Genomic DNA, 14687 nt, shown 5'->3' with positions numbered 1-14687 from the left:
TATGAGATGAATAATGTAGGGTAAGTAACATTATATAAGGTAGCATTGTTTAAAGTGGCTAGTGATATATTTACATAATTTCCCATCAATTCCCATTATTAAAATGGCTGGAGTTGGGTCAGTGTCAATGACAGTGTGTTGGCAGCAGCCACTCAATGTTAGTGGTGGCTGTTTAACAGTCTGATGGCCTTGAGATAGAAGCTGTTTTTCAGTCTCTCGGTCCCAGCTTTGATGCACCTGTACTGACCTCGCCTTCTGGATGATAGCGGGGTGAACAGGCAGTGGTTCGGGTGGTTGATGTCCTTGATGATCTTTATGGCCTTCCTGTAACAACGGGTGGTGTAGGTGTCCTGGAGGGCAGGTTGTTTGCCCCCGGTGATGCGTTGTGCAGTCCTCACTACCCTCTGGAGAGCCTTACGGTTGAGGGCGGAGCAGTTGCCGTACCAGGCGGTGATACAGCCCGCCAGGATGCTCTCGATTGTGCATCTGTAGAAGTTTGTGAGTGCCTTTGGTGACAAGCCGAATTTCTTCAGCCTCCTGAGTTTGAATAGGCGCTGCTGCGCCTTCTTCACGACGCTGTCAGTGTGAGTGGACCAATTCAGTTTGTCTGTGATGTGTATGCCGAGGAACTTAAAACTAGCTACCCTCTCCACTACTGTTCCATCGATGTGGATAGGGGGGAGTTCCCTCTGCTGTTTCCTGAAGTCCACAATCATCTCCTTAGTTTTGTTGACGTTGAGTGTGAGGTTATTTTCCTGACACCACACTCCGAGGGCCCTCACCTCCTCCCTGTAGGCCGTCTCGTCGTTGTTGGTAATCAAGCCTACCACTGTTGTGTCGTCCGCAAACTTGATGATTGAGTTGGAGGCGTGCGTGGCCACGCAGTCGTGGGTGAACAGGGAGTACAGGAGAGGGCTCAGAACGCACCCTTGTGGGGCCCCAGTGTTGAGGATCAGCGGGGTGGAAATATTGTTGCCTACCCTCACCACCTGGGGGCAGCCCGTCAGGAAGTCCAATACCCAGTTGCACAGGGCGGGGTCGAGGCCCAGGGTCTCGAGCTTGATGACGAGCTTGGAGGGTGCTATGGTGTTGAATGCCGAGCTGTAGTCGATGAACAGCATTCTCACATAGGTATGTATGTATGTGACAAGTAACAATGCAAACACTCCCTCCAAATCTATGTCTACTCCACTGGGAAAACAAGCCATTTCAAACAACCTAATTCTGGGATTGTGTTCAGTATTTACTGTCTTGGAGGACTTGGAGATTTTTGGAGCATTTCAAACCAGTCTAGTTTATATGTGCAGTGAGTAACACACATTTTATCACCTGGCATCAAGTCAACATTCACAGAAATCATTTTCTTAGCATACCATAGGACACTTTGGTTTTCTACCCTTACAGGGCAAGGATTACTATGCCATTACCACGTTTTGAATTAATTTGCTGATGGAAAAAGCTGAAAAATCCTCTTGTCCTACCCACATTTTTTGATGACCACTTTACTGAAAGTGCAGCAGTGACCACTGTTCTCCCGTTCCCAGAAGTTGGTCAATATTGACGTGGCTGTGGTCCATACAGAACAGAAGACATGTCGAGTGCCCATTCATCACATCCTTTCTGTCCTCACCACAACACCTGCCTCTAGACTAACACACTGTCGTGCTTTCATACAACATGCTTTCATACAACATGCTTTCATACAACATGATCACAGGACATTTACTTGTTTACCACAGACTATTTGACTATTTATGACTGCATCCCTTGTTCTCAATTTCCACCTGAAGACATACCCTGATCTAACTGCCTGTAGCTCAGCCCCAGAGGCAAGGATATTCATATTCCTGGTATCATTTGAATGGAAACATTCTGAAGTTTGTAGAAATGTTAATTGAATGTAGGAAATTATAACACAGTAGATCTGGTGGAAGAAAAGAGAAAGAAAGAGCATACGTTTTCTGTTTTTTATTGTTGTAGTATCATCTTTCACATGTACTAGAATAGCCACACAGTCAGATAGGATGGATATAATTGTGATGGATAACACAAGAGGGCAACTGTAGGTGTGCAAAGTTTCAGACTGATAACTTCAGAAATGGGTGAGCTACATGACATTTAGCATGAAGTCACCCAGGTGTCCCACACAAGTTGCCCAAATGTACCCAAGTGGCTGAATTGGTGAAATGACCTATAACTATATACAACAGAGGTAGACCGTTTGGAAATCCTCTACACAATATTTTGCTGCCTGTGCCATGTCCCATAGCAGTCTCTTTCTGATGTAAAGCAGAGGAAAACTGAACAAGTGGTGCAGGTGATGGGGGACTTCATGTGACACAGACCACAACGACTCCTCCATGCTGTGCCCTTTTGGCCTTGAGGCACAGTCATGCCTGCAGTAATGAACTGTGGCATATGAACACCACTGGAGGCAGGAGTAGAGGGGACATTGCAAAAATATATATATATATTTATATTTCATAAAACGGCATTAGCACTTACCCGTCCAGAAGTACGTCCTGTCCTTGCAGAAACAGCTCCTCAATGTTTGAATCATAACACTCAAATATTCCTCAAACATAAAATCTGTCTCACTTTCCCGATCAATCTCTTCTATAATCTGGTGCAAATCAGATTATAGACTTGGACTTCGCTTTTCCTGATTTATTCGCCATGATGTCTTCAATGAAATCGTTGAAAAAACACTTTCCAAAATACTACTTTCCAAAACGCTGCTGTGCGTAATAAGCGTTACCTGTGGTCAATGGCGAGAATGAAGTTTGTTACGCGTGTGTTTACAAACAAGGGATGGTGGTCCAACCCATAACCATCACATACTGGCGTTTACCTCAGCTCATTGGCTATCTACCCAGCTAGATTTCAAGAAGATCAGTGGTCATTGGGCAGAAATTATAATTAAGTAGGTTTTACTAAAGTAAATTGATGTTTCCAGATGGTAGTTTATATATATATATATATTAACATATATTTAATGGACAATTAGGAATAATGAGCAGTAATTGTGGTGGTTGGATTCTTCAGGTGTTTAGTCATGCAGATGTTGTTTTGAAGTGGTTAGTTCTGACACCAAAAGCTCTCTGGTAACAAACCACAGGCACCTGTTGGAAAGGAATATTTGTGTAATGGCTCTGAAATGTCATGTTACTGTAATGACTTTGAAAACAAAGAGGAAGGAACCTGGTCTGAATCTCGGCTGGCAATTACATTGTTGAGAGAGCAGTACACAGTCAACGACACAGAGATCAAATAACAGCAAACCCCAAACCAGTGTTTACGGTTGTTTTGACGTTTGGTCTTCTGAACTATTATTCGACTGTATCATTTATAATTTATCCCCCTTAGGGATAAAGAGGAAACAGGGAGTCCTTGAAACAGTTTGAAAATGTTACTATGCCTGTTTTATGATCAATCATAAATTACAGACTACACTGAGTGTAGTGACTTTACCTCATGTCAAGTCACTCACGTTTAAAAACGTGGAGGCATTGTCATGATCTAGGGCTGTTTTTGTTCTTTCTTCTCCCCTTTGGAGAAAGTGTGTCAGTTAAAGGCCATGATAGTAGTAGTTTCCCAAGACGCTCTGTCGTAAACATTCTTCCAAGCTGCTGTAATGAGAAATGCAGCTGTGTGTTCTTCTTTGCATGGAGAGAGTGAATCAACCAGTAAGGTAGAGAGAGAGAGAGAGAATAGAGTGAGAGAATGAGCGTGTGAGGGAGAGAAAGAGAGAGGGAGAGAGCGAGAGAGAGAGAGAGAGAGAGAGAGAGAGAGAGAGAGAGAGAGAAAAGGAGGCATGTGGAGATTAGTGGAAATATGTGTTTTTTTGTAACCACACATCCTCAGGATAGTGGAGCAAACCCATAAACAACTGAATGTATAGCAAACAAGGGGAAGTAACTATCCCAGTAGAACTCCCATGGTATTATTGCATTTTAGTAATTTAGCAGATACTCTTATCCAGAGCAACTTACATAAGCATTTAGGGTTAAGAGCCTTGCTCAAGGGGTACATTGACAGATTCTTCACCTCATCAGCTCAGGAATTGAACCACTGACCATTCAATTACTGGCCCAACACTCTTAACCACTACACTACCTGGCTCCACAGCCAGGAAATCTGACAAACAGCCCTTTATATAAATAATTATATCAGCTGCTTCAGCACAAGACACAACATAATAGAAACAAACTGTAGTTTGGATGTGGGAGATGTGACATGAATGAGTGGGTCACAAGGTTGGGCTCCGTTCAAATTGAAGGCAGACAATTTATTAAGAAGTGATTTGAATTTAACATTCAGAAATGTAAATCATTTTGAAATCATTTTGAAATCAATAGTTTCTACTTTTCAGTTCACTGAGAAGACATTGAATATAAATGCCATTTTTTTGATAATTGAATTGTAATTTTAGTTTGTTTCCTGAATTGACTGTCTTCACTTTGAATTCAGAATTCAGCCCAACCCTGTGAGTAATGTTTGGTTGTGGGACAGGGTTGATAGGAGATGAGTCATGCCTGATCTACAAGGTTCAATAACACCATTATCATGCTTGATGAGTCATAGTATAGTACTTGGGTACTTACAGGCCATCCTCCGCCAAGGCCCCATTGTCCAGTGAGGGGCCTCCAGGGCCCAAGGTACTGCTGCTGCCCATACTGCGGAAGGACTCCCGGGCCCTCCGCCGACGCTCTCGCTCCACCTCCTCTGCATCCTCCACGCTCCTCTGGGTGGTTATTCTGTGGGGCGAGAGACGGGGTGAAGATATTTGTTTAAAGCTACAGTCTGTGATTTGTCAAATAACAAAATGGGTCACCTCCACTTGAGAGATGAGGCTAAGGAAGAAATATAGTAAGAATTGTAATGACCATTGAACAGCTTTCAAAATCCCAGACTATAGCTTTAGAACCTTACTGAGAAATGCTTTTCACCCCCATGGGTCTTTGAGTTTTTTGTGCCCGACATGGTTGGATCCCATGAGTCATCGTCCTGGGCTCTCCCAAGAAGATGTTTCTAAACAATGGCCTGTTAATTCCTGGAGAAGGGAGATTGCCAGGAGAACATCTGCCTCAGACCTCCTAGCATTCAGCTTGTCACGGATGAGCGATGACATCCCAACAGAACATCAGAAATTCTACTGCATCCCCCTGTGTTTATCTCACTAGTAAACATACACACACACATGTGGTTCTACTCATGTTTGCATTTTACTGCAACAACACGTTTATCACAAAAGTGTAAACCACTTTCTCCACGTCAGACCAAACCAAACTCCCCTTGGGATTCAAAAAGGGTTCAAAGTGCATCCTCACTAATGTAGACATTTAAATGTTTCCTGGAAGTGCATGACATCTAGTTTTCTGTACTTATGAAGAGCAGATTCCACAGCACCTATGGACTTGTCGGCTGAACTGTTTATCTGTTTTGTAACGAAGGGGTCATGGTACTCGCCTCAGAGTAAATGTAGGAAGTTCAAGACATCTATTTTTCAATGTAATGAGCAGATAGTTTACAGCACTTACAGACTTGTCTGCTGTACGTCTCTGCTGTGTAGCTAGCGAGGGCCATGGTATGAGCCTATAAGGGTGAATGCAGGAGAACTGCCTGGTCAATAGGTTCCATCTGTGTGTCAGGGTGTCAAATGACAACACTCACATGCATTCGGCTTCTGGGTCAATTAAGGCAGTCTCAGGTCACTAATAGGGCCCTAATGTGTCCCAGGCCCCGGGGCGTTTGTGTTACCACCACCTGGGGCCTTCTGCTTCAGTGACTCTCCCTTTCACAACACCGCATATATAGGTCCATGAAGGTGGGATGGTCCGTAAAATCACACCCCACACCCCCACCACTAATCACAGGGTATTTTTGTGAAAGGAAAAGGGGGGGGGTGAAAGGGTCAGAGCACAGCTGGATCTAGGTTACCCAGATACGTTCCACTATTTTCAATGTTGGTTTCCTTCACAATCAGAACTGGTGGCCAGGGGAAAATGAGCTGATAACCAAGTGCCCAACACCACTGACTGATGGATGAACCAGGAAGTATTGCCATGGTTTCACAAAGGCGACTTCATGGACGGGTTTTAAAACTGATGTATAAACTCATTTGATATGTCAATTGAGACACAAAGGATCATTTTTGACTTTGTCTCCTCAAAAATGTTGACACAACACAACCATTGTGGAGACAAGAACGCAGGCACACCATCCTATTTGGTATGGTATTAGAGGATGTGGCAGTCAGACTTAACTTCTTATACCTATCATTCTTTTCCCTTTCATTTGCATTATGGGATTATCTCATTCTTGGCACCAGTCAAACGTCTTGACTCAGATGATGATGTCATTAATCTGTTGGTGACTGGATTATCGATGGCCTTTATTTCGTTGTCATCCTCTTTCACTCACTGTCTAAATCTGTCCTTGTTTAAACCTAATCTAAGAGACCCATTTTCTCACCCCGTTTGTCTTCTGGATCTGCAACCGTGGGAGGTGGGGGGGGATAGCAGTGAGGAAAGACACGCCAAAGAATCTGGTTTACATTGCGGCTTATGTTGCCTTTCCTGACAATTGTAACGACATCTAATCTCGACTTCCTCTAAATAATGTTCAAAAGCCGCAGGGCCAAAGAGCCAGATTCCGACAGTTAGACTGTTAAGTGGATTTATTTGGGGCTGTTGTTCCCCTTTGTAAATTCACACTAGAGCAAGCCTGAGCATGCCACTGTTGTCTCCACACAAAACTGAAAACAAACAGACAACTGCCTCTCCAGACCAGATGGGTCGGTGTTGTGTGTCACAGGGGAGTGTGATTAGCAGAGTTCTTGGAGTGGGAACTGCCAGATGCTTCACCTTTCTGACAGACTTATTTACTTATCAAATCACATTTTATTTATCACATGCACTGAATACAGTGAAATGCTTATTTACAAGCTCTTTCCCAACAATGCAGAGTTAAATAAGAAAGTGAAAAACACATGAGGAAATATACCACACAAGAATGAAGCTATATACAAGGAGTACCAATACCATATCAATGTTCAGGGGTACGAGGTATTTGAGGTAGCTATGTACAGTGCCTTCAAGAAGTATTCATACCCCCCAAACCCCCCCCCCCAAAAAAAAAATGTTTTTTACAAAGTGGGATTCAAATTTATTGCAATTTTTTGTCAACGATCTACACAAAATACTATGTAATGTCAAAGTGGAAGAACATTTCTAACATTTGTATAAAATTCATGGAAAATAAACATTCATATATATTCATTAGATAAGTACGCAATAGATTAGTCACATTTGGCAGTGATTACTTGCTGTGAGTTTTTCTGGGAAAGTTTCTGAGAGCTTTGCACACCTGAATTGTACCATATTTGCAAAAATTCTTCAAGCTCTGTCAAATTGGTTGTTGATCATTGCTAGACAGCCATTTTCAAGTCTTGCCATATATTTTCAAGCTGATTTAAGTCAAAACTATAACTAGGTCAGCCAGGAACATTCAATGTCATCTTGGTAAGCAACTCCAGTCCAGTCTATATTTGGCCTTGTGTTTTAGGTTGTTGTCCTCCTGGAAGATCCATTTGTCTCCCGGTGTCTGGTGGAAAGCAGACTGAACCAGATTTTCCTCTAGGATTTTACCTGTGCTTTATTTTTATCCGCCCAAATAAACTTATGACAAGCAGAACCATAACATGATGCAGCCATCCCATGTTTGAAAATATGAAGAGGGGTACTCAGTTGTGTGTTGCTTTGGATTTGCCACAAACAATGCTTTGTATCAGGACATAAAGTTAATTTCTTTGCCACATTTTTTTCAGGTTTACTTTAAGGGCTTTACAGTTTTGGAATATATATCCTGTACAAGCTTCCTTCTTTTCAATTAGGTTAGTATTGTGGAGTAACTACAATATTGTTGATCCATCCTCAGTTTTCTCCTATCACAGCCATTAAACTCTGTAACTGTTGTAAAGTCACCATGATAAAATCCCTGAGTACCTTCGTCTCCGGCAACTGAGTTAGGAAGGGCGCCTGTATCTTTGTAGTGACTTGGTGTATTGATACACCATCCAAAGTGTAATTAATCACTTTGCCATGCTCAAAGGGATATTCAATATCTGTTTTGTGTGTAGGCCAGTGACACAAAGTCTCAATTGAATCCATTTGAAATTCAGGCTGTAACACAACAAAATGTGGACAAAGTCAAAGGGTGTGAATACTTTCTGAAGGCTCTGTACTGGGCCATCCTCACCACCCTCTGTAGTCAAGGGCGGTGCAGTTGCCATACCAGGCGGTGATGCAGCCAGTCAAGATGCTCTCGATGGTGCAGCTATAGAACTTGTTGAGGATCTGAGGGACCATACCAAATCTTACTTACTGAGGGATTTTATTCCTCCTAGAGCATAGGCCACCAACAAACTTAACAGAAAAAGGGCCACTCCTGGGTTTCAGACTGGAGGTTCAGATATTGGGAGAAGTTTGACAGTCTAAACAGCAGTCAGGGGATCACAAGCAATAACCATGTTTCATGATAATGTACTGTACTTGGTTAGCAAAGTGCGGGTTGCAGGCAGCCCGAGTGAATTTTGCTCTGGAAGTTAATGACATGATCTACCTCAGCAATAAAGCCTTCAAATGCTCTGAGGGTTGGAATGATTATGGAACAAAATGTGAACCCCTCTGGTAGTTCATTCTCCATCTCTGACTCCCTTGTTAGGTTTGACACCTGGCTGTTAAAGATGATTGACTGGCCACCCGGAGATCACAAAGATCAATGGAGTACAGGAAGAGAGGTGACCCCTAACATCTCACTGTGACACACCGGGTTTCCTGCCACACTGTGAAAATTAGAGCCAGAATTATGACCGAGCCATATATTCCTTCTGTTGTGTAGCATTTACATGTACACACACACACACACACACACACACACACACACACACACACACACACACACACACACACACACACACACACACACACACACACACACACACACACACACACACACACACACACACACACACACACACACACACACACACACACACACACACACACACACACACACCCTTTGCTTGACCATTGTACGTAATACTTGACTAGAGATGCATTAGGTAAGAAAGTAAGTATTTCACAGGAAACAACAGTCATTATTATCTTAAAGTTAGAAAGGTTCAGAACACTTGTTTAGCTCTTCGCTACTCGCTGAACGATTATATAATAACATGGTGTCCTTCCTCTATTAAAAGCCAAACAGACAGAAACTGAAGAGAGGGGGCTGTGAAAAATGTCCAGGATGATGTCATGGTTGTCATGAAACAAGTTAGAACAGTTGCTATGTGGACGCCATTACATCAGCCAGACACAATACTATGTTGTTGACGATACTGAGGAGATTACTTTTCCAAGAATCGAGTGAACAAGTCACTAACTGAGAGGAGCTTTTGCCAATTCACACTGCCATGAACTAACTTGAACTACAGATTAAAACCAAGTCAGCTGTAGCCTTATGTGTCTCTACTCAAACGAATGAAAGTCTACTATGAATGCCACATCATCATGACACTTTCCAGTCATTCCAAAATGGCTGGTCATTTTCAGTGAAACGCAACATGTTTATGGCAGACGTTTACACACGGCCACCTGGGGAGGATGAACTATGACCATGGAGGTGACTGCCAGGCAATCTGACTGCATTGCCATCAGAGGAGGCTGGTGAGAGGAGATATAGGAGGCCAGGCTCATTGTAATGGCTGGAATTGAATAAATGGAACGATATCAAACACATCAAATAGGGAAACCAAGTTTGACTGTTCCATTTATTCCATTCTAGCCATTACAATGACCCTGTCCTCCTATAGCTCATCCCACTAGCCTGCTCTGGCTGCCATGGACACAGGCCTGCCTGGGCTCCCCCTGTAAGCCAGTAGAGTAGACAGTAATCACTAATCGCCATGTTATGGCTCTCGACTGGCCCCCCCGTGCAGAGCCCAAATGGAGCACAGCTCATTTACTACAGTCTGGGAACACCAGACTCCTTTTGGTTTGTTTACCTACGGGGTTTAGTCAAAGCTCATTACACACAGGTAACTGACAAAATAAAGCAAAACACCAACATAAAGCGTCTTAATGCGCCGTTGGTCTCAACTGCATGGAATACCCTGATACAGCTGTTCAATGAGCAGGTCTGGTGAATCGATTTGCACCATCTTATCTCACTGTGTGGGATTTGATGGTTTTAAGTCCATGGTGAGACCGATAGAGATAAAATCCATCCACCACTGAGTCTATCTTAACCTATAGGATCTTAACTGACCAAGGCAGGAGAGATAACTGTCAGAAAGCCAGTCTGTCTATCACCTCTTTCCCTTCCTGCTCTAAAGAGAGTGATCTGTGGAGAGGGAAACACCTGGGTGTTTGCTTTCCCCTGTTGCCCTCCAAAAGCCGACAACCTTTGGTAAGGCACACGGGGGAAAGGGCAACGGAGAACCTTGGTCAAACATTGTTTACTATATAGGGAACAGGGTCCCATTTGGGACATAGACAGAGTACATTGCCTTTTCACTCAACTAGCAAAGCCCACCACATTCCCCTGTCTCTTCTCTCTCCCCCCTATCGTAAAACAGAGAGAACACCTAATCCACCGAGGTCACAGGCTGAGGTGGGTGGATCTGTAGTATTCATGTGCCTGTATTGATCAGAATCAGAATTGCCTTTATTCGTCAAGGACATTTTAATATACCCAGAATGTATCTTTGCGAAATGGTGCTGCCTGCAATAGACAAAATATACATGTACACAAAGTCTACATATAGATAATATAGACGCAGGCTAGCATAGGGGTGAACAGGCCAAGGTGGGGTGGGTCTGTAGTATGAGTGTGTGCATTAATGCAGGCTAGCAGAAGGGTGCACAAAACAGACAGGCTTGCTCTGCTTGACGCTTCCCTGGATGCCTTGTGAATGATCTCATCACAAACCTCTGAGTGATGGAGGATCAGAGATGAGGAAGACAGAAAAGAGAAAAGCTCTGTCTCTTTCTCTCTCTCTTTCTCGCTCTCACTCTCTCACCCTCTCTTTTCTCACTCCATCTCTCTCACTCTCTTTCTCTCTCCATGTTTCTCCCTGTCTCTCTCTGTCTCTATATATGTCTCTCTCTCTGACTTCATTCAAAACAGATCCACCTCACATTCTTTCCTTGACCCATTCTGATGAATGGCACAACATCAGATAAAACGTGTTTAGAGGCCACAGCTTTTTCTGAGATTGTTTCCATTTGTGTTCTGTTTGCTTTTATTGGTATCGACACAGCGCTCTTGGAGGTTTTAATGTGGTTTTCCTGTGAATACCTCCTCTTGGTAGAAGCTGAAGTTTGGGACAGTTTCACTGCTTAGTGTAAGGGTGCTTTTCACCAACAATAAGATTCAAATTTGAGTCAGTATTTCTGACTCACTTAATAGTAAATCTGAGGCAACATAACATTTAATCAAGAGGATGAAGGATCATGAACAAACTGTAAACCATATTTTTGTTACAGTAAAGAAATAATAAATACTTCCAAGGGTTTGGCATTGTCATATACTTTCTAATGATGGGATGGGACTCACTTGATAAAAAATCTTGGGCAACAGAACATGTAGACAAGCGTGTGAGAGGTTTGGCATTATCTGACACTAAGGTTGGGATGGAGAAGTGTCTGTCTGAAGCTGATGTCATCCATCTCTCTCCACTTCTCCACATCTGCACTGAGGATTAGCCCAAGTGTCTCGTGGGAACACAGTTTTGATGCTTCCCCCCCAGGCCTGGCTGTATAGTATTTATGTTCCTTAAAGACATTGGATAAAGTGCCTTCTACCCACCTCCTAACGTTCCACACCCTCTGAGTGCCTAAGCCTCAACTCTCAGCTGTTTCATAAACCACACCTGCTCTGCTCCATCGGAAATCCTCAAGCCTGTCTTTCTTCTCCCATTGACAAAACTGGAACACTCTGAATAGACAATTCTCAGTGAAGACTGAATTCTGCATTCATTTACTCTCTTTCACTTATTATTTTGTTAATCATGACAGTTGAAGTGTCTTAAGGTCCCTTTCCCAAACAGCGTTCTGTGTTTGATCAATCAGGGAAGGCTCTGGATCGACTGATCCGCTGTTTGGAAATTAGACTGAAATGGGTCTCGATAGATGGAATCTATGTTATGTCATGTCTCTCGTATTTTAATTGTGTAATTACCCCTCCCCCCCTTTATGTTATAGCGATATTTATATTTCTATTGTTTATTACCATTTTCATTATTTTATTTCACTAGTCTTGCGAGTTGATGCTGGAAGCCTAAGACTTCCACTGTGCCCTGCAATCACACCTGCAACCCTGACCATGTGACTATTAAACACTCTGAATCTGAATGTTGAGTGATTTCTGGACCTGCACTAAATGGAGGCTATCGGTTTACAGACCACCTACACTTTACTTTCACTACTGGCTCTCTCCCTCAGAGTAACACTGGGGGAAAGGAAATGTCAAATAAAGAGAAATACCTAACATGCCGCCACCCGTAAGCGGCCCCTTTTCACAAGGGAGTGGCCCATGTCACCCCTGTCACCTTTCACACAGTTCACAGCCCCAATTTGCCTCAGTTTCAGTCAGAAGCGAAAGCCTGGGGCACCAATCTCATAATATTTCTTTCTTTCTTTCTCTTTTTATCTCTCTCTCTCTTATTCCCTATCTCTGTCCAACTCTCTCTCTCTCTCTCTCTTTCTTATTCCTATCTCTGTCCCTCTCTCTCTCTTTTTCTCCCTCCCTGTCCCCCAGAGTCTTCGAGAGGAAAAACAAACAACCAAGGAGATCTGATGTAAAAGTCTGTCTGTGGTGTCAGAAGCGTGGTGGTGGTGCTTCAGTCCTAGCTGACAAAACTGAAGGAAGTTTCTGATGAACTTCACCAACTTCACTGGAGACGAGACTAGTCTTTGTGAAATCTAGCTCTGACTACATCGATTCGCCCAAGGTCAATACTTCACAAATGTTTTATTAGGAAAATGTTTGTCCTATGTTTGTCCTCTGAAGTTGCTTGCCTTTCTTTGTTTGCTGAAATCCATATTTTTTCTATAAACGTTAATCAAATACAACCACAGACTGCCCATGTGGCCATTGAATCTCAACAAGGAAACAGTCAGTGGTGGTATTTGATTAACTTCAGTCCCAGTCCCTGTCCAGGTTGTGTTGTCAACAGTGATAAGACCCAGGGCAGTGGACAGTGCAGATTTAGGATCAGGTCCCCCCTCTTAGTCATTATGATATAGAAGGCAAAAGTGTGCTGATCCTAGATCAGCACTCCTACTCTGAGAACATTTGTGGAAGCTGCTGTGGGCTCTACCTCTGACCAACATCTACAGTATACTGATCCATCTCTCTGGTGCTCGATCTGACAAACATGTTCACTAAAGAGAGGCTGGCTAGCCAGAACTGGGGATATATGGCTACATGGTTTAGCATGGTTTAACATACAGTGGTTCCTCAATTAAAAGTTGCGTCATACCACGGTATAGTGTACGATATGCCGTGCTATGGTACGCAATGGACTCTAGCAGGCTACAAACATAGTGCTGTGACTCAATTTACTAGAGTTGAGCACTTTTTTCTCGAGCATACCTGAAAAACAGCATACTTAACTATCTCTACTCCAAAAACGGGTTTAATGTTTTTACTCACTTCAAGAGGTTCTGCAAACCTTGCTTGCTGGAGTTTCTTCTCAGGATAGCATGTGACATGTCTCCTTTCTCCTCTTCTGACCCTCTTTATTGGAATCAAAATATCACAAGTGTAGCTCCTCTTCCTCCGACAGAATGACAGAACCTCTCTGTCTTTTCCAGTCCTGAGCCCAACGGCCAGTGATGAGGTTTCTATAGGACAGATCTCTGTACTCCTCTTTTGTCCCTCAGACGAGAAGGCACATACACTTTCTGACCTAGCCACACAGACACACACCCCCAGGTCTCCCTCGTCTCTTAGATGCTGGCCCCCACGTAGCCTGTTGAAAATGTGAGGAAAGCTCAGAGCAGCACTCTCTTTCCTCTCACAGAGACAGACTTTAGTTACTGCCCCCCTCACTCTCCTCCTCTCGCCCTCTCTCCTCCTCCTCTTCCTCTCTGCTACATGTGGTTCTTATTGAGTGCTCAGACCGTAGCCCAATATCTTTTTTCCTCCCTTACCCGTTCTGCAGGATCATGTGGCTTTCCCTGGGGGAGATGTAAGATGATACCCCCACCCAACATCCTCCAATCCAGACCCCTAATACCCCCTGTCCCTCTGTCTGTCCCCCGGGCCCATCCACTCCCTACATCTCAATCTTCATTCAGATTAGAAAAGATGAAGAAAACAATTGAGATATATGTGTTTGGGAACAAACAACACTTCATGGTCCTACACATATATTAAATGCTTGTCCTGTTCACACTACCTCAAATTACCAATAATCAGTCAAAAAAAATATTGAGTAGGTTCAGTTTTATTTACCAATCATAAAGTAGTAAAAACATTTTGAATGAACACATTTCGTTTTCTCAAATATGATTTATTTAGAGGCATGTGGCATTTGGAGAAGTACTGTGTGTCACTTTGGTGGTCCTACTGTTTATGTTCCTTTCCAGCCTGTCTGGAAGGTAGAAGATACATGACAAAGT

The 14687-nt window shown here is 43.2% G+C and overlaps 1 protein-coding gene across 2 annotated transcripts in view; it reads right to left on the bottom strand.

The window, feature by feature from the left end:
• The window catches only part of LOC124037614 (non-muscle caldesmon-like), a 43279-nt gene extending 29152 nt beyond the window's left edge, over positions 1-14127 (bottom strand). The window contains exons 1-2 of one of the 2 annotated variants that reach the window (XM_046352488.1): positions 13717-14127; positions 4605-4757 (exon numbers count right to left, since the gene is read on the bottom strand). In XM_046352488.1, the coding sequence (XP_046208444.1) occupies positions 4605-4757; positions 13717-13775 (212 nt within the window). In that variant the 5' untranslated portion in view covers positions 13776-14127. Of the gene's footprint in view, positions 1-2505; positions 2757-4604; positions 4758-13716 lie in introns of those variants that run through there. The other variant, XM_046352489.1, reaches the window with a different exon arrangement.
• Between the last annotated feature and the right edge of the window lie 560 nt (positions 14128-14687).

The sequence above is a fragment of the Oncorhynchus gorbuscha genome, linkage group LG06 (genome assembly GCF_021184085.1).
Source record: "Oncorhynchus gorbuscha isolate QuinsamMale2020 ecotype Even-year linkage group LG06, OgorEven_v1.0, whole genome shotgun sequence".
NCBI classification, from domain to species: domain Eukaryota; kingdom Metazoa; phylum Chordata; class Actinopteri; order Salmoniformes; family Salmonidae; genus Oncorhynchus; species Oncorhynchus gorbuscha.
This window is presented reverse-complemented; position numbering and strand designations above follow the sequence as displayed.